Here is a 20,781-nt window from a genome sequence, read left to right on the forward strand (position 1 = left end):
TGTAAATAATTAAACAGATACATGTTGAACATACATGTAATTGTAGGATATTGTTGTAATTTGGTTGTTTTAGGGTGAGTAGTGTGTGGTTCTAATGGTATAGGTAATGTCCCCTGAGGAAGCCTACGTACTGTCGGCAAAACTAGGGTCCTAGTTGGGACTATGGGTAATTTTTAATATGATGTTTGTGTTTTATTTATTTATTTATTTATTTATTTAATTAATTAATTAAGTGTTTTTATATACCGGGATATGTTGGGAACATCATCTCGGTTCACAGATAACTAAAAACAGCAACGAGCTTTACAGAGAACAAGTTACAAAGTGTAAAAATTAATAATAGGTAACAATGAATAGTAGTTACAAATAACAGAGAAACGCGCTTTACAGGGAAAAAGTAGCAATGTGCAAAGAATTTCACCGGGAACAGTTAATGGGTGACAAAGAATAGTAACTGTAGACATTAATTTGGGCAAGAAGAGCGTAGTGGAAGGGTATTGGCTGTGGGGCGGAAAGGGAGAGATGCAGAGAGAGAGAGGAGGGATGCAGAAGGGGACCAGCGGGAACGTGTGTGATATGTTAATGATATTTTAAAAGTTTAGCACACTTGTTTGGATTATATGTTTATAAATTTGTGTGTGTTTGTATGTAAATTTGAGAAGATTCAATAAATACTGTTGAGAAATTTTAAGGCACCATTTTTTGGATTTGTTACTAATTGCAATCAGACAAGGCACAGATGTTGATACCTAACCTTCATTGCCATCTCAACCTATGTGTGTCAACTTCAGTTTATATTATCAGCCCAAACATTCAAGGGTATGCAAACTTTTGAACAGGAGCATTTTTTTTATTTCTCTTATTGCTATGGTTTGTTTAATGATTGTGCTAATCTGTGATGCATAATAGTTTAATTTGAAACAATTTAAAAATAACAGATGTGTTTTGTCTGATCACTCATGTTTTCTTAAAATTTCACACATCTTATAAATTCTGCCAGGAGTATTTAAACTTTTGAGCACAACTGTGTGTGGGTGTGTGGGTGTGTGTATATATTCGCACACACACATTTAGAAAGGATACTAAGTGTAAAGCAAAAATGTATAATCTGCCTTAATAGATTATCTTTAGGATTTTTATATAATACAGTTTTTACCATTGCTTTTATTATTATCAAGGTCTTCAGGAGCTCCTTACATCCACCTGATTATCAGTCTCGTCTAGACGTAGTCCGTGCCAACTCAAAGTTAACCTTTGATAGGACTTCTTCAACAAAGCAGATATCGGTAAGATTTGAATTTTGGATATCTGTACTACAATTTAAATTATTGTACTGCATAGCCTACATATCACTTATAGGTATTCATGTTTAGTTGGTAAAGGAATATGGTGTCCGAGTGGTCAATGTGTATCTATAATGGAATCAATATTGTCACAGACAGATTACAGGGAAAGAACATGCATAGGTGCAATTGTACATATTTCTATAGGAATCAATTCACCTGTTTTCAGGTCAAAAAGGTAGCTAAGGCAAATAGCTATGTGGACAAGAGAGTGAATAAACATATTGGTATTAAAGCTAGAGCAGAGACTGAACAAAGGTTGAATAGGGAGAAAAAAAGGAATTTCGGACCTGCCCTGCTTCAAGTTGTACAATGTATTAGCCTATAGATGGGCAACCTTTTTTGAATAATCTGACTCTTGGGGAGCCACATTATCAATTCTGGGGAACATTTTGTGAGGGGTTAAAATCAGCTATCCCAATATAATTTCTTCCTGACACTGACTCCAAAAATAAATTTCTACCCCCTGACCTTTCTCAGCACCAGTATCTTCCTCTTTGCACTCCCCACCTAGCACCAGTATCTCCTTTCCCCCCTCCCATCTAGCACCTGTATTCCTCCATCCTCATTCCTCTCAGCCCCTGCTTATTACCCCCTCTTATTACTTCAAGTGGCAGCCTCTGTCTTCAGCAGCAGTGAGACATATGGGAGAACAGGGTGGAGGAGTAAGCAGCGGGAGCAGAACAAAAGGCCCTGCTGCTATTATCTCTTACAGGGGGGAGAGGAACAGGTGGAACAGGGGCTGAAGGAGTGAGTAGCACAAGCAGAGCAAAAGCTCCCACTACTATCAGTGTTTTTAGGGGTCAGTAGGGAGAGCTAATGAGCTGAAGGTTTCCCACCTTTGCATTAACTCATCTCATTTCCCTAGTTGTGAATCTCGGTCTTCAGAAATGGAAAGTTGTGCAGGTGACATTATATTAAGAGATTTCTGCAGTACAACTGATTTTGTTTAAATAAGAGAATTGTTATGCTCATCGGCCTGCGGCTACCCCCATGGACCGCCGCTCTTCCCTTCGCTCCGGCCCTACATGGCAACCCAGCATGCACGGCAGGAACACCCCCAGCAGATGCAGCCAGATGCCACCATTGCACATGGCAGGGACTCTGCTGACAGACCCTGGCACTGTGCATCCTCCTTAGGTGCACGCATGCGTCTCCTCTTTCTTTTTAAAGGGACCACCTTAAGAAAACCCCCACGGCCCCTGTTGACATCAGCAACAGAGCCCTGTTTAAGGACAGTGCTCCAGCCACAACACAGCTCAGCAATAGATCCAGCTACTCAGAGTAGAGCATGTTGCTTCAGTGTCTGTCTTCAGCCCATTGTGTCTTCAGTGTTATTTCCAGTTTTCCTTGCCTCCTGTGCTTCTCCTTGCTTGACCTCCCTGCTTATCCATTCCTTCATCCCTTCGGCTGGATATCTGGGTTGACTTTGGCCTGTTCTTGGATCACGTTTGACCACTGCCTGCCACCAACCTTCACCTGCTTTACAACACACTTTTCCGCAGCCTGCCCTCAACCTCTAACTGCCTCTCCACATGCTGGATCACCACTCACCCACAACCCTGTCCTACAAGAACCTCTTCTCCATCTCACAGCAGAGACCTCACCTAAGGCCTGCCAGTCCCCAGTCTCTCAAGGCTCTGAGGGGAACGAGAGCTGGTATAGACAAAGCTCCAGCCGGGTCTCTGCTTCGTCTGGGTCTAACTACTGACAGCAGAAATGTGCAGGGCTCCTATCCACAGCTTGCACTAATCTTACCTCAGCCAAAGGGTCCACAAATGAAACAGATTGCTGAGGCCATGGACCCAGAGGGCTTGAATCTCCTTGAATCTTGTCAACCTGATACAGGATCAGCATAAGATATTGAAGCTTCTGACCGTGTCCATGGACCAGCTCACCACCTGGCTGAACACACTAACCAACATGGTGGTACCACCTCTAGAAGCCACTCACTGGCCGATTCCCAAGTTTCTAGCTCCTCCCCAGTACGCCAGGGACTCCAAGCATTGCCATGGGTTTCTGAATCAGTGTCACATGCACTTCCAATTGCAGGCACCATTATTCCTAAATGACCAGGCGAAAACCACATATATATATATGTGGTTTTACTGTCTGTACTGTCTGTACTGCCTGTTATCTATCATACCTGTTATCTGTAAAGCCTGTTGCTAATTATTGTTTATTGTAAACCGCGGTGATGTATCCTTTTACGTACTGCGGTATATAAAAATCCCTAAATAAATAAATATATTGTCTCTGCTGAATGGTTGTGCCCTGGTTTGAGCATCTCCACTCTAGGAGAGGGGAGATTTGCTTCTTCTCAACTTAGAACAATTTATGAAGCAAGTCAAGCTTGTCTTTGAGGATCCAGGTCAGGCAGCAACCATGGCCTCTGACTTATTTCATTTACACCAAGGCTCTAAAACTCTGGCAGAGTACACCATCAAGTTTTGGACCCTAGCGTCCGAATTGAACTGGTGATAAGTCTCACTGACTACTATTTTTCTTGAAGACAAAGACGAGTTTGCTGCCCGGGACCTTCCTACTTCATTGGAGGAACTTATGTCATTGATTGGGAAAATAGAACGCTGGCTACAACAAAGGGTCCATGAGAACCATCCCACAAGAAGGCGCATTGCGTTTCCAGAATCCTCTTTTGCCCCGCCCGCTCCTCTGTCTACTTCATCTTCTGCAGAAGAACCTATACAGCTGGGATGATGTCTCCTATTCACAGAAGAAAGGCTTTGTGGCAGGCATAGGGCCTTTCCTGTATTGTGCAGGCCAAGGGCACTTGTTGGCTCAATGCCCCCCGAGGTTGTGAAACCTCCATGTCTAGGGTCCTGTGGGGAGATATCCCTAGGCCTCACCATTCCTGCTCCCCAACCTGGAGCTAGATTCCATATGCTTCCCCACAAAGTCTTTATGGATTTAAGCTCCAGAGGGAATTCCATCCTTAAGGAACTTGTCGTGCACCTCTTGATTCCAACGGTCAATATGGCCACTCTATTAGCCATCTCGTCAGTTTATGGAGACCCTCGTCCTGGTCGAGTCACGCTAGTAATAGCACCCTTGACCTTACACACCAGTCTCCTACATCTGGAGAAGCTCAGCCTGCATGTAATTTGCAGGGCCATTCATCCTGCTACTTTGGGCCTTCCCTGGCTCCAGAGGCATTAACCGCAAATCATCTGGGCTACCCTGCAACTTGCCAGTTGGGGCCGCAACTCTCCGGACTCCTGCTTGGAACACATTAAACCCTCTCATGAGATGACTGTGGCTATGGTATGTCCTGGGCTCTCTCCACAGTACGCAGATTTCCAAGATGTCTTTTCTAAGAAGAAAGCTGAAATCCTCCCACTGCACCATCCTTATGATTGTGGCATTGAGCTACTCCCAGGGTGTGAACCTCCATGTGGGCGGGTTTACCCACTGTCTTCTCCCGAGACACAGGCTATGTCTGACTATATCCAGGAGAACCTGGAATGCAAATTTAACTGTGTTCGTCTCTAGCAGATGTAGGATTCTTTTTTGTTGCAAAAAAGACTGCTTCCTCAGGTCGTAAATCGATTATCGTGGTCTGAATGCCATCATCAAGGAGGACCGATATCCATTACCTTCAATATCTGAACTTTTTGGTCGCCTTCAAGGAGCTAAGATATTCACCAAGCTAGACCTCAGGGGGGCATATAACCCCATACATATCAAGGCTGGAGACGAGTGGAAAACAGCCTTTAACACTCGAGATGGACCCTATGAATACTTAGTTTTGCCCTTTGAGCTCTGCAATGCCCCTGCTGTTTTCCAAAAATTGTCAGTGAAATCTTTCGCAATCTTCTCAACTCCTGTGTGGTCATATATTTAGACATCTTAATATTTTCACAAACACTGGGCTCCCACCGCCGAAACGTCTGCCTCATTCTCCAGTGGCTGGGAGATAACAACCTTTATGCTAAATTGGAAAAGTGTCTTTTCGAGCAAGAGGAACTCCCCTTCTTGGAGTACATTGTGTCCAAAGATGGATTCGGCATGGACTCTGCCAAAGTAAAAGCCATCAGGGACTGGCCAAGCCCCCAAAGGGCTCCAAGGTCTACAGAGATTCTTGGGATTTGCAAATTATTATAGTCAATTTATCCCAAATTATCCTCCATAGCAGCACCACTCACTGCTCTCACCTGCAAGAGTGCCAACACTAAAGACTGGCCACCTGAAGCTCTAGAAACCTTTCAGAAGCTAAAGAATGCCTTCACCAATGAGCCATGCCTGCGCCATCTGGATCCCACATGACTTTCTTTCTAGAGGTCAATGCTTCATCACTGGGTGTAAGAGATGTCTTTAGCCAGCACTCACCAGAAAAAGTCCTCCAGTTGTGTTCCTTCTTTTCTAAAACATTCTTTCTAGTGGAACATAACTACAGCATCGAAAATTGAGAGCTTCTGTCTGTCAAAGTAGCCCTCGAGAAGTGGAGCCTTGCGAAATGGCGTTGCCTATTTGAGGAAGCTCAACACCTAATCACAATATACACAGACCACAAAAACTTTTAATAATTGCGCCAAGCTCGGTAACTCACTGCAAGTCACGTCCGATGTTCCTTGTTCTTCATCTGCTTCGATTTTGAACATAGGTACCACCCTGCTGTCAAGAATCTGAGGGCAGATGGCCCTCTCTCACTCTTTCCAGATGGAGGATGATCCTGAACCTCCAAGACACATCAACAACTCCACCAGGATAATATTAGCAACCACAATGACCATTCCTCCAAGGAAGACATTTGTACCCTCCAGATTCCATGAGAAAGTGTTAAAATGGGCCCATGACTCACATGTTGCAGGTCACCCTGGGCAGGCATGAACCCCTTTAGCTGTTTCAGCAACAGCTTTGGTCGCCTAAGTTGAAGCAGGACATCAAGACCTATGTTGACTCATGTCCTGCTTGTGCACAACAAAAAACACTACATAGCTGACCATGGGGGCTGTTACAGCTGTTGCTAGCCCCCAAGGAACCCTGGACCCTCCTATCCACGGATTTCATCATGGCCTCATATTTTCTAATGGCACCACAGTGATTTGGGGGGGTGGTAGACCAATTCTCTGAGATGGTACACTTTATTCCCCTACCAGGGCTTCCATTCACACCAGAACTGGCACGCCTCTTCACTCTCCATGCTTTTCATCTGCATGGCTTAGCCAAGCACTTACTGTCCAATAGAGGAGCCAGGTTCACTGCGCTCTATTGATGCTTTCTCTGCAAGAAGTTCGGCATTACACTTGATTACGCCACAGCCCACCACCGCAAGGGAACGGACAAGCAGAGTGTACCAATCACACCCTCAAAACCTTCCCCCACCCATACATTAATGAGCACTAGGTTAGCTGGTCCACTCTCCTGCCATGGGCTGAATTTTCTCATAATTCCCATATCAATGCAGTCAGTGGATCCTCTCAATTTCAGCTGGTCTGTGGGAAATAACCTCTGCCTCCACTACCACTGCCTGTGATGGTGCCTTCACCAGCAACTCAGTTCTTCACCCAGGAATTCCACAAACTATGGGAACAGACCAATTGCCTGATTGGAAGAGCTGCTGATTGAGCTAAATGGACTGCAGATGCCCATAGAACACCAGCCCCTCAGTTCAAAATTGGAGAGAAAGGTCTGGTTAAGCATGCAGTACTTATGCTTCTAAGTTCCTTCCATGCGCCTAGCCCCGCACTACGTCAGACTTTTTTGTATATTCCGGCAACTGGGACTAGTTACCTATCAGCTAAAGTTTCCAACGACATTAAAAATTCACAATGTCTTCCATGTATCACTCCTCAAACCAGTAGTGCTCTCGTGACCTTCCAGAGTACTACCTGAACCTCAAGATGTACCTGTCGATGGGGACACTGAATACAAAGCTGAGGAAGTATTGGATTTTCATCAGAGGGGTAAGAAGATGGAATACCTCCTCCCATGGAAGAATTATGGACTGGAAGAAATATCCTGGGAACCAGCTTCTAATATCTTGCACAAGAACCTTCTGATTGAATTTCACCAATGGTATTGCAGAAAACCCAAAGCCTCAAAGAGGGGGCTTAAGAGGAGGTACCCTTACACTTGGCAGTCTGCTGGCTACCCCCAAGGACTGCCACTCTTATCTCTGCCTTGGCCCAACATGGGAACCCAGTATGCGTGGCAGGAATGCCGCCAGCAGATGCGGCAGGACACTACCATTGCATATGGAGGGACGCCACTTCAGTAGGGCGTGTCCTCCCTAGGTGCACGCCATCTCCTTTCTATTTAAAGGACTGTGGTGGAAAACCCCTGCAGAGCCCCTCTTGATGACATCAGCAATGGAGCCCTATTTAAGGGCTGTGCTCCAGCCGCAACACACCTCTGCAACAGGTCCCACCACCTAGAGAAGAGCATGTTGCTTCCGCATCCAACTTCAGTCCAACTTGTCTTCAGCCCAGAATGTCTTCAGCGTTATCTCCAGTGTTCCTTGCTTCCTGTGCTTTTTCTTGCCTGACCTCCCTGCTTATCCTTCCCTTCGGACAGATTATCTAGATTGACCTTGGCCTGTTCTTGGATCATGTTTGACCGCTGCCTGCCATTGACGTCTGATTCATGACACGTTTGACTGCTGCCTGCCACTCTTCTCTACCTGCTGCACAACACGCTTGACTACCACCTGCCCTCGTCCTCTGCTTCTCGACATGCCAGATCACCGCTCGCCAACACCCTGCCTTACAAGGACCTCTTCTCCAGCTCACAACAGAGAAGCCCTGGCACCCAAAGGCTCAATTCGAAGGGAACAAAAGCTGGAATAGGTAAAGCTCCAGCAAGGTCTCTGCTTTGTCTGGGTCCATCTGCTGATGGTGGGAACCTGCAGGGCTTCTCCCCACAAGTTGTGCTAATCCCGCCTCAGCCATAGGGTTCATGAATGCAACAAGAATGCCTTTTTAGAAAAAGAAACTAGCCAGAGAGGTTTCCTTTTTGCAAGCACAGCAAAACAGCATTGCTTGTATTAATAAGGTAAAATGGAGCTGCAAGCAGCTAGTAATTTAACACACACAAACAGGAAGCAAGCACACTCAACTCTATGGAAGCTTAATAGATCAAAACAATTCAGTAGCTAACTAAATACAGTCCAGCACAGTGATATGAAATATGTTTGCAACACTCTTTCAGTCATGCGAGTGTCACTTGCTGTGGTAATTTCTTTCAGTGAGTCCAAATCCTTGCACACAGAATTGATTTTTTTTTTTTTTAGAACTTTTTATTTATTTCATCCAACCAGCACACAGTACATAGAATAAACATGTAAAAACATAAACCACCAAAAATACAAATTTCCTTGAGTATTTTTCATACTGCATTTCCACAGTTATGCCCAAACATAAAGCATAAATAATAGCCTAATCTTATAACTTAAAAATTCTATCATCAGCCTGACCTTTAGCCACAAATAATGGAAAGAGCAACTTTACATATATCTTTGACACCCCTACAGCAATGCACAGGAGCCGGGCACATCATAACCTCCATCCCAAGGAACACATCAACCTCAGGACATAGAACGGACTGCCCAATAAGGGCCCCAGATTATTTCATAAATGTTCAGTTTATGATTCAGTAAATAGGTTAGCTTTTCCAGATCTGCTATGCCTTGTGTTTGAGAATGCCAGTGTGTCATCAGTGGAAGTGATTTGCATAGCATGGCAATAGTAAATCAGGCAGCATGTATCAATTAGACTTTGCACTCATCCCTATTAATGGTCCTCTGATTTATAATTTCTGATAGACACATAGGACCATCAAGTACCACCTGCTTGGTAAAAATTTTCTAGACTTCCACTTGTACCTCCTTCCAGAAGGTTTGCACATACACACCCCCACCATATATGTATGAACGAACCTTCCTAACCTACAGGAGGTTCTTCAGAGGCTATCATTTTCACAAACCAACCAATAATTTACTCACATATCCACAAGGGATAAATCAAGCAATAGGAAATATATTACAAATACCTCAGGGAATGTCAAGCAATAGAAGATATGTCTCCAGTACTTATCTTAGTTGTATATTCTCCTTTCTTTCTATTCAGATTCTATTTTTCATGGCTAATTCTTATATATACAAGGAGTTGGTGTCATGGCTACTTTCTGCTGGTATTGCCGTAGTTATGTAAAATGATTTTCCAAGGCATCTTCTAGAATTGTTCCACTAATATTTGTATATATATCAAACTCGACTGTTCCTCCAAACAACACCAACTCAATCTGGATAATTAGTACTGGTGTTGAGTATACCCTCTGTTACTTAACGAGTTGTACTCTCTGCCAGTTTCATCATGGATTGGCTATCCATTTTTATGTCAATTGGCTTTTTGCAGTACTTGTTAAATCCAAGTTCTTTCAGAATTCTAATTAATCATTTTCCTTTTTTGATAGCTTTGCAAAAAGCTTAACAGCTTTCCAGCTAATTTGTTATGATTAGTGGCTAGTGGGTTGGCCCAACGAGCCACCTTACTCGCTCCTAACGCTCCCATGGACTCCTGTGGTCAGGATGTTGCTTTTAACTTCTGCAGCCATTCCGCGTGGCTCATACACTGCCTGACTGATGCTCATCCCAGTTGCTCCTAGGCATGCACATGCCCGATGTCACTGTTCTTAAAAAGCCCATGGCAGGAAGACAGCCCCCAGCACCCTATGATGACATCTCTTGGCTTCCTGTATTTAAAGCTCCTCCTGAAGAGCAGAAGACACCTCAGCAACAGGTCTCCTGAAGGCATTGGTCTTCAGTGCATGTTACCTTTGTTTCTGCGTTCCTGTGCTCCTGTGTTCCTGTAGTCCTGTCTTCCTGTCTTGTTCCTTAGTCCTGCCTTGTCCGCTTCACCCTTTCTTGTCTTGTTGTTGTCCTAGTGTTCCGTTGATTTGCTTCTCTGGATTCTGACCTTTGCTTGGACCTTGACCGCTCTGTGATTGCTGCCTGAATCTGATCTTCTGCTTTGGACCTGACTTTGTTTCACCTGCTGCCTACCCCGACCTCTAGCTTGTCTTCTGGTATCCGCAGTCTGCTGTCTACCCTGACCACTGACTTGTCTTCTGTTATCTGCTCCCTGCCCCAATCTCTGGCTTGTCTTCCAGTATTTGCTGTCTGCTGCCTGTCCTGACCTTCACATGGCCTTGGATTCATTCCTTGGATCACCCTAGGAATTTATGTAAGTCCTGCTGGCCACCAAAACCCAAGGGCTCAACCTGCTGGGGAGGCACTGGTATAGGTGAAATTCCAGACTATCCTGCCGCAGGGCCTGTCTGTCAGCTGTCTGTGTAGGCTTAATGGGTTCACCTGCTAGACTGTGCCAACCACGCCATGGTGCTAAGGGTACAAGAGCGTTACAGGTTGCTGAGGCCATGGACCTGGTGAACCTAGATGCCCTACAGTCAATCCCAGGTATGGCTAATCGTATTTAGCTGTGACAAACCAAAACTATATCAAAAAATACACCACAGGATGCAGCGACCAAAAACTACAATACAAAATTAATCACAAACAAATGTCGCTGTCAACGTTTTGAATTTCAAAATGTTACTTTGTGCTATATTTGACTGTTTTAAGGAATTTATCCCTACACAAACAAGTGGTGTGTATTTTAACAAAAATGTATTAAAAATTTGTTTAAATACATAATATATGGAGTTGGAGAAAGGTTTCATACATATAGTGTAGGTGCCCAGCACCACTACTTAGTGGTGATATAATCATTAACCTTCCTCCTCCTCCTTAAGTTTTTTTTAGAAATTTTTAAATGTTTATATTTGTCCCGATGGACCTGGGAAACACTTCCGTGGCGATAGAGAAATGTTATATGTGTGCTCTACATTAACTCTATAAAGACTAAAATTGATGAAAATGAAGAGTAAAAAACAAACTTCCCCGGTGGTTGTTGGTGTGTCCGTCCGTTCTTGATCATCCCGACATGCACGTTTCAGACATAAAAGTCTTTCCTCAGGGGTCTCAATTAATTCTGAAACCAACTTTACGGGGTTTGCGGCTCTTCTCTCAGCTGTTCTTCAACTGCTGGACGTCTCTGCCACGTAACGATCTACCTCTCTCGATCGCCGGAAGGATAATCCGTTTGGTACGCTGTGACTCCTTTTATGTGTGTCAGTAGAAGCAGGGTCAGCCAATGGACAACCTCGGCAGTCTATCTCCCAACTTAACGTCACGGACGGACCTGATAGAGAACCGTCCCAATGCGGAAGCTATCAGTAGTGCGGACCTGAAAGAGTCGTAATTACATGAGAATGTTCTAGTGTCGTTTTCGGAAGTGACGTACTCTATCCGACCTGATTGAAAACTAAACGTTTACAATCTCTTAAAACGCTGCGGGAATAATATTTAAATACCGGAATCTCTAAAACCTACTTGAGAACTGAACATTTACTGAATTGAACAATGATTATATGTACCGTATCCAAAAGGATAGGACTAGTGCATTTAAAACTCATTGAGGCTCATGATAACAATGTTGTAAGCCTTATTGAATAGGAGTCTACAGCAGAGTATTGAAGTTTAATTCATCATTCATACCCCGGGGCACTGAAGTTTTTAAAGTGAAAATCCAGAATGCTTCACGTAAATTTAACAATGTCCGTATATCTCCACCCCGCAATGGAGGTGCTACACATTCTATCACAGTCCATTTTAAGTCTAGGATATTATGTCCAGAGTCTATTAAATGTTGTACCATTGGAGCGGTTAACTTCGATGTATTGAATCTGGATTTGTGTTCTCCTAACCTAACTCGGATCGGTCTCGTGGTACGTCCAATATATAGCTTTGGGCAGGGGCAAATGATGACATCTTCTCGGAACCTCCAACATTTGCAATGTCTCGGGGTAAAAACATAAGAGATCAGACTGTTCATGCACAGATTGACACTCATGAGGAGCAGGAAACTTTAGTGGGCCACCAACCATGTGGTCGCTGTGCCTGGTGTGTACAAACCATTACAGGTATTCAGTGGGAAGATCCAATTTCAGGTTATAAGGTTTGGAGGAAGAGTAACACCAATTGTCAATCTTATAATGTTGTTTATGTCATCATTTGCCCCTGCCCAAAGCTATATATTGGACGTACCACGAGACCGATCCGAGTTAGGTTAGGAGAACACAAATCCAGATTCAATACATCGAAGTTAACCGCTCCAATGGTACAACATTTAATAGACTCTGGACATAATATCCTAGACTTAAAATGGACTGTGATAGAATGTGTAGCACCTCCATTGCGGGGTGGAGATATACGGACATTGTTAAATTTACGTGAAGCATTCTGGATTTTCACTTTAAAAACTTCAGTGCCCCGGGGTATGAATGATGAATTAAACTTCAATACTCTGCTGTAGACTCCTATTCAATAAGGCTTACAACATTGTTATCATGAGCCTCAATGAGTTTTAAATGCACTAGTCCTATCCTTTTGGATACGGTACATATAATCATTGTTCAATTCAGTAAATGTTCAGTTCTCAAGTAGGTTTTAGAGATTCCGGTATTTAAATATTATTCCCGCAACGTTTTAAGAGATTGTAAACGTTTAGTTTTCAATCAGGTCGGATAGAGTACGTCACTTCCGAAAACGACACTAGAACATTCTCATGTAATTACGACTCTTTCAGGTCCGCACTACTGATAGCTTCCACATTGGGACGGTTCTCTATCAGGTCCGTCCGTGACGTTAAGTTGGGAGATAGACTGCCGAGGTTGTCCATTGGCTGACCCTGCTTCTACTGACACACATAAAAGGAGTCACAGCGTACCAAACGGATTATCCTTCCGGCGATCGAGAGAGGTAGATCGTTACGTGGCAGAGACGTCCAGCAGTTGAAGAACAGCTGAGAGAAGAGCCGCAAACCCCGTAAAGTTGGTTTCAGAATTAATTGAGACCCCTGAGGAAAGACTTTTATGTCTGAAACGTGCATGTCGGGATGATCAAGAACGGACGGACACACCAACAACCACCGGGGAAGTTTGTTTTTTACTCTTCATTTTCATCAATTTTAGTCTTTATAGAGTTAATGTAGAGCACACATATAACATTTCTCTATCGCCACGGAAGTGTTTCCCAGGTCCATCGGGACAAATATAAACATTTAAAAATTTCTAAAAAAAACTTAAGGAGGAGGAGGAAGGTTAATGATTATATCACCACTAAGTAGTGGTGCTGGGCACCTACACTATATGTATGAAACCTTTCTCCAACTCCATATATTATGTAATCGTATTTAGCAGCAGCAATGTATTCTTGATTAGGTCACAGGGGTCCTCAAGAGGCTTGCAGCCTGAATGGACACCCTATTGACTACAACGACTACTCCGGCCCTGCCTGCAGTTCTTCCTCCAAGACACAGCTACCACCACCACCTCGCTAACACAGGGATGCAAGAATGTGCAGAGGCTTTCTCAATGCCACATGCACTTTGAGCTCCAGGTAGCACTGTTCCCCATATATATCCTGTTGCTGTTGGAGGGTTTCTCCTTGGCCTGGACCCTCCCCCCTTTAGGAGCAAGACGACCCACTCTTGACTGACCAATATGGTTTCCTGAGGGAATTTCACCTCATCTTTAATGAGCCTGTCTGCACCACCTCTTCTGCAATTGAACTCCTTCAGATTCGCCAAAGTGCTAGGTCGGTAGGGGAGTATGTGGTCCACTTCTGGACGCTGGCATCAAAACTCCAGTGTAGGGAGGACAGCTTGACCATCATCTTTCAGCAGGACTTACCTAAGTTAAGGATGAGCTGGCCAGGAACCCACACCGGCCACCTGGATCTTCGGGAGTGGGCATGAGAAAGAGGCTTGCCCCAACTCCCCATTCACTTGGCTCCCAACTTTCAGCATCCTGTGACCCCCACAAGAGCTGCAGAGCTTATAGCCCTACCAAAGGAATCCATGCAGGTAGACTATCTTAGGGTATCACCAGAGGAGAAACAGAGGCTGGCCAGGGACACTTTGCAGCTCATTGCCCAAACAAGCCAGAAACATTCAGGACTTAGGGTTGGTGGGAGATGCCATTCTAGGTTGACCCAGCTCCTCTCCCAGATCCTAGTCCCATGGAGACACACAGATCCATATGCAGACCTTCCTGCACATAGGCTCAACTGATAATTTAATCGATGAGGCATTAGTATGCCAAAATGGTATCCCTACAAAACGGATGAAGACCACATTCACCATATTGTCAGTTTCGTGGGAACCCTTACCTGGCTAAGTTACCCTTTCTACTACGCGCTCCAGATGCAAACAGTCCTGTTCCATTGGGAGCATATCAGCCTATATGTTCTGCCTAAAGCCAACATTGAGATTATCTTGGATCTGCCCTGTCTGGTGCAGCATCAACCCCTTATCAGCTGGGGATCTCTTCAGATTTCCAAATGGAGCACTTCCTGCCATATGCAGTGTCTATCCAGGGTCCAGCTGGCTATCCCTCTTGCCCGAGCAACAGTTTCAGAGCTACCCAGCCTGCCTTCGCAATACTTAGCTTATGTGGACATCTTCAGAAAGAAGCAAGCTAAGAATCTCCCACCATACCGGCCCTATGATTGCCCAATTTACCTCCTTCCAGGGAATATGCTCCCCCAAAGGAGGGTTTACCCTTTCTCCACCCCAGAGACCGAGGTAATGTTGCAATATATCCAAAAAAATCTGGAGAGGGGGTTCATTCACCTGTCGTCTTCCCCGGCCAGGGCCTGGTTTTTCTTCGTGGAAAAGAAGGATAGGTCCCTCCTCCCTTGTATCACCTACTGTGGACTCAATGCTATTAACCAAAAAAATCAATTTTCTTTGCTGCTCATCAGGAGCTGATCGACTGACTTGGGGGTGCTCAGATATTCACCAAGCTTGACCTCTGTGGGGTGAACCATCTGATCAGGATAAGAGAAGATAATGAGTGGAAGATAGCCTTGAACACCAGAGAAGGGCATTACGAGTATTTGGTGTTGCCTTTTGGCTTGTGCAATGCCCCTGCAGTCTTCCAGTTCATGATTAACTAAATTTTCCGGGACCTTCTTCATTCCCATGTGGTCATGTACCTTGGTGACATGCTTGTCTTTTCCAAGACCTTGGATCAACACCAACCACATATAAAGTAATTTCTTCAACGACTTTGTGAGCAGCTTGACAGATTCTTCACCCTTCTATATCGTATTTAGCCACAACCCTAGAATGTCTATGCCTATTCCAATTTCAGTCACCTGTTCTGAAGCCAACATAGTGTGCTGCAAACTACAGGATCTTTGGCAAATGACACATCACCTCTTGAAACAAGCAGAAACTCATTCCAGGAAGCAAGTGGACAATAAATGTCATCCGGCAGCTCAGCTTCAGCCTATGATATTGATCTGGCTCTGTACCAGGAACCTGCAGCTCCATATGCCATTCTTCAAGTTCACTCTACAGTTTGTGGGATCATTCCCTTTGGTCCGTCAGGTTGGGAGTGTGGCCTTCAAAATGAAATTTCCCCTCACACTCCACATACATGATGTTTTTCATATCTCCCTGTTGAAGCCAACAGTCATGACCTGGCTCTCCAGACCTCCTCCAATATGAACTCAGCCAAAGAGAAGAGGGACTGCTGCAGCCTGAAGAGAAACCTGCAGGATACGGCAGAGCAGCCTGCAAGGCCACAGCAGAGCCCATCCTGCTACAGCCGGAAGAAAGCCATGCGGGGCCGCAACAAAGCCCATCCTGCTGGGCCTGGGAGACAGACCAGCAAGGCCACAGCCGAGCCCATCCAGCCACAGCCAGAAGAAAGCCATGTGGGGCTGGGAGAGAGATCAAGGCTGCGGCGCTGCCCATCCTGCCACGGCTGGAAGACAGCCAAGCGGGGCTGTGGCAAAGCCCATCCTGTCACAGCTGGGAGAGAAGCTTACGAGGCTGCAGGAGTCCATCCTGCCGCAGTTGGAAGATAGGCCAGCAAGGCCATGCAATCCTACCCTCACAACTTTGCAGGATCCATGTGGTAACAGTGGCCTTCAAGCAGTGAGGAGCAGCACTGCCATCCAACAATGGCAAAGACAAGGCCCAGAAGAAAGGAGGAGGTCTGAAAACTATAGGTGTGCATGCTTGTATGTGTGTGAGAGAGAGCACACCTGTGTGCCTTATTATGAACCGTTGTGATGGCACCCGCTTAACGACGGTATAGAAAATATTTTAAATAAATAAATAAATGTATGAGACAGCCTGCAGATGTTTGTGTAAGAGCCTGCATGTGAGCATGAGGAAGCGAGTGAGCCTGTATGTATTTATCAGAGCCTGCATCTATATGAAGGGTGACAGTCTGCATGTGTGTGAGATCCTGCGCGTATATAAGACAGCAAGAGAACCTGCATATGTGTGAGATACTGTATGTATGAGAGCCTGCATGTGTCTGTGAGAGTCTGTGTGTATGTGAGAATGATAAATACTGTGTGGGTGTATGAAAGCAGAAAGCCTGTATATGTGACAGCATATATGTGAGTGAGAGAGAGCCTGTGTGTGTGACTGTATCTGTATGTGAGGGAGGAGAGAGAGGAAAAAGATTGTGAGGCCCCCCTTCCCCAATCCACAACAATTTGTGGCTGACTGGAAATAAAAAGATCCCAGGTATGGAAAGCTGAAGATTTTTAATCCCGTTATTTTAAAGTTTTGGGTGTGATTTCATGTGTCTGCTGTTTGAAATATTTGGTGTTTGGGAAATATTAGAAAAAATGTGAGTCATTTTAATTAATGGATGTTAGTTGGCTGTTGCCTGCTTTCTTTTTATTAGTACGGTTATAATGAATGATTTATGTTTCTTGACTTTATTGCGTAATGTTTTATGAGGAATGATGATGTTTCTGTTTTTCCATTGTTGCACTGCATAATATAGTCATGCTTGCAGTGGTTTCCAGAGCATGTGTGTGAGCGAGAGTGAGCCAGCCAGTGGGCATGTGTGAGTGAGAGAGAACAAGTGAGTCGATGAGCATATATGTGAACAAGAAGACTATTTAAACCAGTGAGCATGTGTGTGAGCAAGAGCAAGTCAGTGAACATTTGTGTAGACCAGAGTTTGTGGGCCAATCAGCATGTGTGAGAGAATATAAGAGCGTTTGTGTAAAAATGAACGTTTATTTATTTTTATATACCGACATTTGTTAGAGTATGTGTATATATGAGAGAGGAGAAAGTTTGTGCACACCTCCTATCCCTAACTAATCCATGACAATCTCAGGATGATTGGAGTCTAAGGTTCCCAGGTATGGAGAGCAGGGGATTTTTTTGTAGCCTTAGTATTTTTAAATATTGGGTGTTATTTGATGTCTGCTGTTTTGAAATATTTTATTGATGTTTGGAACATTTTAAAAAACAATGCTATATGTTTTTAATCATTGGATGTTCTATTCATCAACTGCTTTGAAATATTTATTCTTTTTATGAGTATGGTTTTACTGTTATGATTGATAGTTTATATATCTTGATTTTATTGTTTGATTAATAAGGAATGGTGATGTTTCTGTTTTTCCCATTGTTGCACTATGGAGTCTGCATGTTTCTAGTTATACTTTGTCTCTTTATGCTGTATTTGGTAAGGTTCTGCATGTGTGACTGAGGTAGGTATTCTGCCTCCTTGTAGTTTCTGTGGCTTGTTCTGGTTTCCTAATATTAGATGTATTGGGGTTTTACTGTCTGGTGTAATATTTGCAGTGTTGCCTTTTCATAGATAGGGTTGTTACTGTTTGAGAGCTGACAATTAGTGTTGTTTTTGTATCGGAAGTTTACTATATTGCAGGCTATGACATATGCAAGCTCTCTCATACATACAGTATCTCACACATACATAAGAACATAAGAAATTGCCATACTGGGTCAGACCAAGGGTCCATCAAGCCCAGCATCCTGTTTCCAACAGTGGCCAATCCAGGCCATAAGAACCTGGCAAGTACCCAAAAACTAAGTCTATTCCATGTTACCATTGCTAATGGCAGTGGCTATTCTCTAAGTGAACTTAATAGCAGGTAATGGACTTCTCCTCCAAGAACTTATCCAATCCTTTTTTAAACACAGCTATACTAACTGCACGAACCACATTCTCTGGCAACAAATTCCAGAGTTTAATTGTGCGTTGAGTAAAAAAGAACTTTCTCCGATTAGTTTTAAATGTGCCCCATGCTAACTTCATGGAGTGCCCCCTAGTCTTTCTACTATCCGAAAGAGTAAATAACCGATTCACATCTACCCGTTCTAGACCTCTCATGATTTTAAACACCTCTATCATATCCCCCCTCAGTCGTCTCTTCTCCAAGCTGAAAAGTCCTAACCTCTTTAGTCTTTCCTCATAGGGGAGTTGTTCCATTCCCCTTATCATTTTGGTAGCCCTTCTCTGTACCTTCTCCATTGCAATTATATCTTTTTTGAGATGTGGCGACCAGAATTGTACACAGTATTCAAGGTGCGGTCTCACCATGGAGCGATACAGAGGCATTATGACATTTTCCGTTTTATTCATCATTCCTTTTCTAATAATTCCCAACATTCTGTTTGCTTTTTTGACTGCCGCAGCACACTGCACCAACGATTTCAATGTGTTATCCACTATGACACCTAGATCTCTTTCTTGGGTTGTAGCACCTAATATGGAACCCAACATTGTGTAATTATAGCATGGGTTATTTTTCCCTATATGCATCACCTTGCACTTATCCACATTAAATTTCATCTGCCATTTGGATGCACAATTTTCCAGTCTCACAAGGTCTTCCTGCAATTTATCACAATCTGCTTGTGATTTAACTACTCTGAACAATTTTGTGTCATCTGCAAATTTGATTATCTCACTCGTCGTATTTCTTTCCAGATCATTTATAAATATATTGAACAGTAAGGGTCCCAATACAGATCCCTGAGGCACTCCACTGTCCACTCCCTTCCACTGTGAAAATTGCCCATTCAATCCTACTCTCTGTTTCCTGTCTTTTAGCCAGTTTGCAATCCACGAAAGGACATCGCCACCTATCCCATGACTTTTTACTTTTCCTAGAAGCCTCTCATGAGGAACTTTGTCAAACGCCTTCTGAAAATCCAAGTATACTATATCTACTGGTTCACCTTTATCCACATGTTTATTAACTCCTTCAAAAAAGTGAAGCAGATTTGTGAGGCAAGACTTGCCCTGGGTAAAGCCATGCTGACTTTGTTCCATTAAACCATGTCTTTCTATATGTTCTGTGATTTTGATGTTTAGAACACTTTCCACTATTTTTCCTGGCACTGAAGTCAGGCTAACCGGTCTGTAGTTTCCCGGATCGCCCCTGGAGCCCTTTTTAAATATTGGGGTTACATTTGCTATCCTCCAGTCTTCAGGTACAATGGATGATTTTAATGATAAGTTACAAATTTTTACTAATAGGTCTGAAATTTCATTTTTTAGTTCCTTCAGAACTCTGGGGTGTATACCATCCGGTCCAGGTGATTTACTACTCTTCAGTTTGTCAATCAGGCCTACACAGGTTCTCTTGCTGCCTTATACACGCGCAGGATCTCACACACATGCAGACTGTCACCCTTCATATAGATGCAGGCTCTGATGCCTACATACAGGCTCACTCGCTCTCTCATGCACATGTGCAGGCTCTCATACACACATCTGCAGGCTGTCTCTTACATACACACAGGTGTGCTCTCTCTCTCACACCCACAAGCATACACACCTTGTCCAGGCAATAATGGGCTGCAAAGGTATGGAGAGAACTCCAAGCAGCAGCTCTGCAGATGTCAGCAAGAGGTACAGACCGAAGGTGTGCTACCGACGTTGCCATTGCTCTAATAGAGCGCCCTTTGACGCGTCCCTGTAGCGGAAGGCCTGCTTGTTGGTAGGAAATACAGTCTGCCAGCCAGGTGGCCTGTAGCGGAAGGCCTGCTGGTTGGAAGGAAATACAGTCCGCCAGCCAGGAGGACAGGGTCTGCTTTCCCACCGGGATTCCCAGTTTAATTTTATCAAAGGAGACAAATAGTTGGGTGGACTTCCTATGGCCTGCAGTGCGTTCCAAATAAAAGGCTAGCGCACGCTTGCAGTCCAAGGCATGCAGAGCCTGCTCACCTGGATGTGAGTGGGGTTTTGGAAAGAAAGTAGGCAAAACTATAGATTGATTTAAATGGAACTCAGAGACTAGTTTCGGCAGAAATTTAGGATGAGTACGAAGGGGGGTAAGTAACCAGTGCCTGCAGCTCACTGATTCTGTGAGCAGAGGTCAAAGCAAGAAGGAAGAGCACCTTCCACATGAGATACCGTAACTCGCAGGAATGCAGAGGCTCAAACGGAGGTTTCATGAGTCGCACTAAAACCAATTAAGGTCCAAAGCAGGGGCTGGGGGACGGAGAGGGGGCTTGAGGTGAAATAAGCCCTTCATAAAGCGAACTACTAAGGGTTGTGTCGAAAT

The 20,781-nt window shown here is 44.2% G+C and overlaps 1 protein-coding gene across 6 annotated transcripts in view; it reads left to right on the plus strand.

Annotated features, from left to right (window-relative positions):
- FAM92A (family with sequence similarity 92 member A) overlaps positions 1 to 20,781 on the plus strand; it is a 393,124-nt gene that overhangs the window by 302,768 nt on the left and 69,575 nt on the right. For all 6 annotated transcript variants that reach the window (XM_029591684.1, XM_029591681.1, XM_029591683.1 and 3 more), the window contains one exon: positions 1,179 to 1,286. In XM_029591684.1, the coding sequence (XP_029447544.1) occupies positions 1,179 to 1,286 (108 nt within the window). The remainder of the gene's footprint in view (positions 1 to 1,178; positions 1,287 to 20,781) is intronic.

Source organism: Rhinatrema bivittatum, chromosome 2 (assembly GCF_901001135.1).
Source record: "Rhinatrema bivittatum chromosome 2, aRhiBiv1.1, whole genome shotgun sequence".
Lineage (NCBI taxonomy): Eukaryota > Metazoa > Chordata > Amphibia > Gymnophiona > Rhinatrematidae > Rhinatrema > Rhinatrema bivittatum.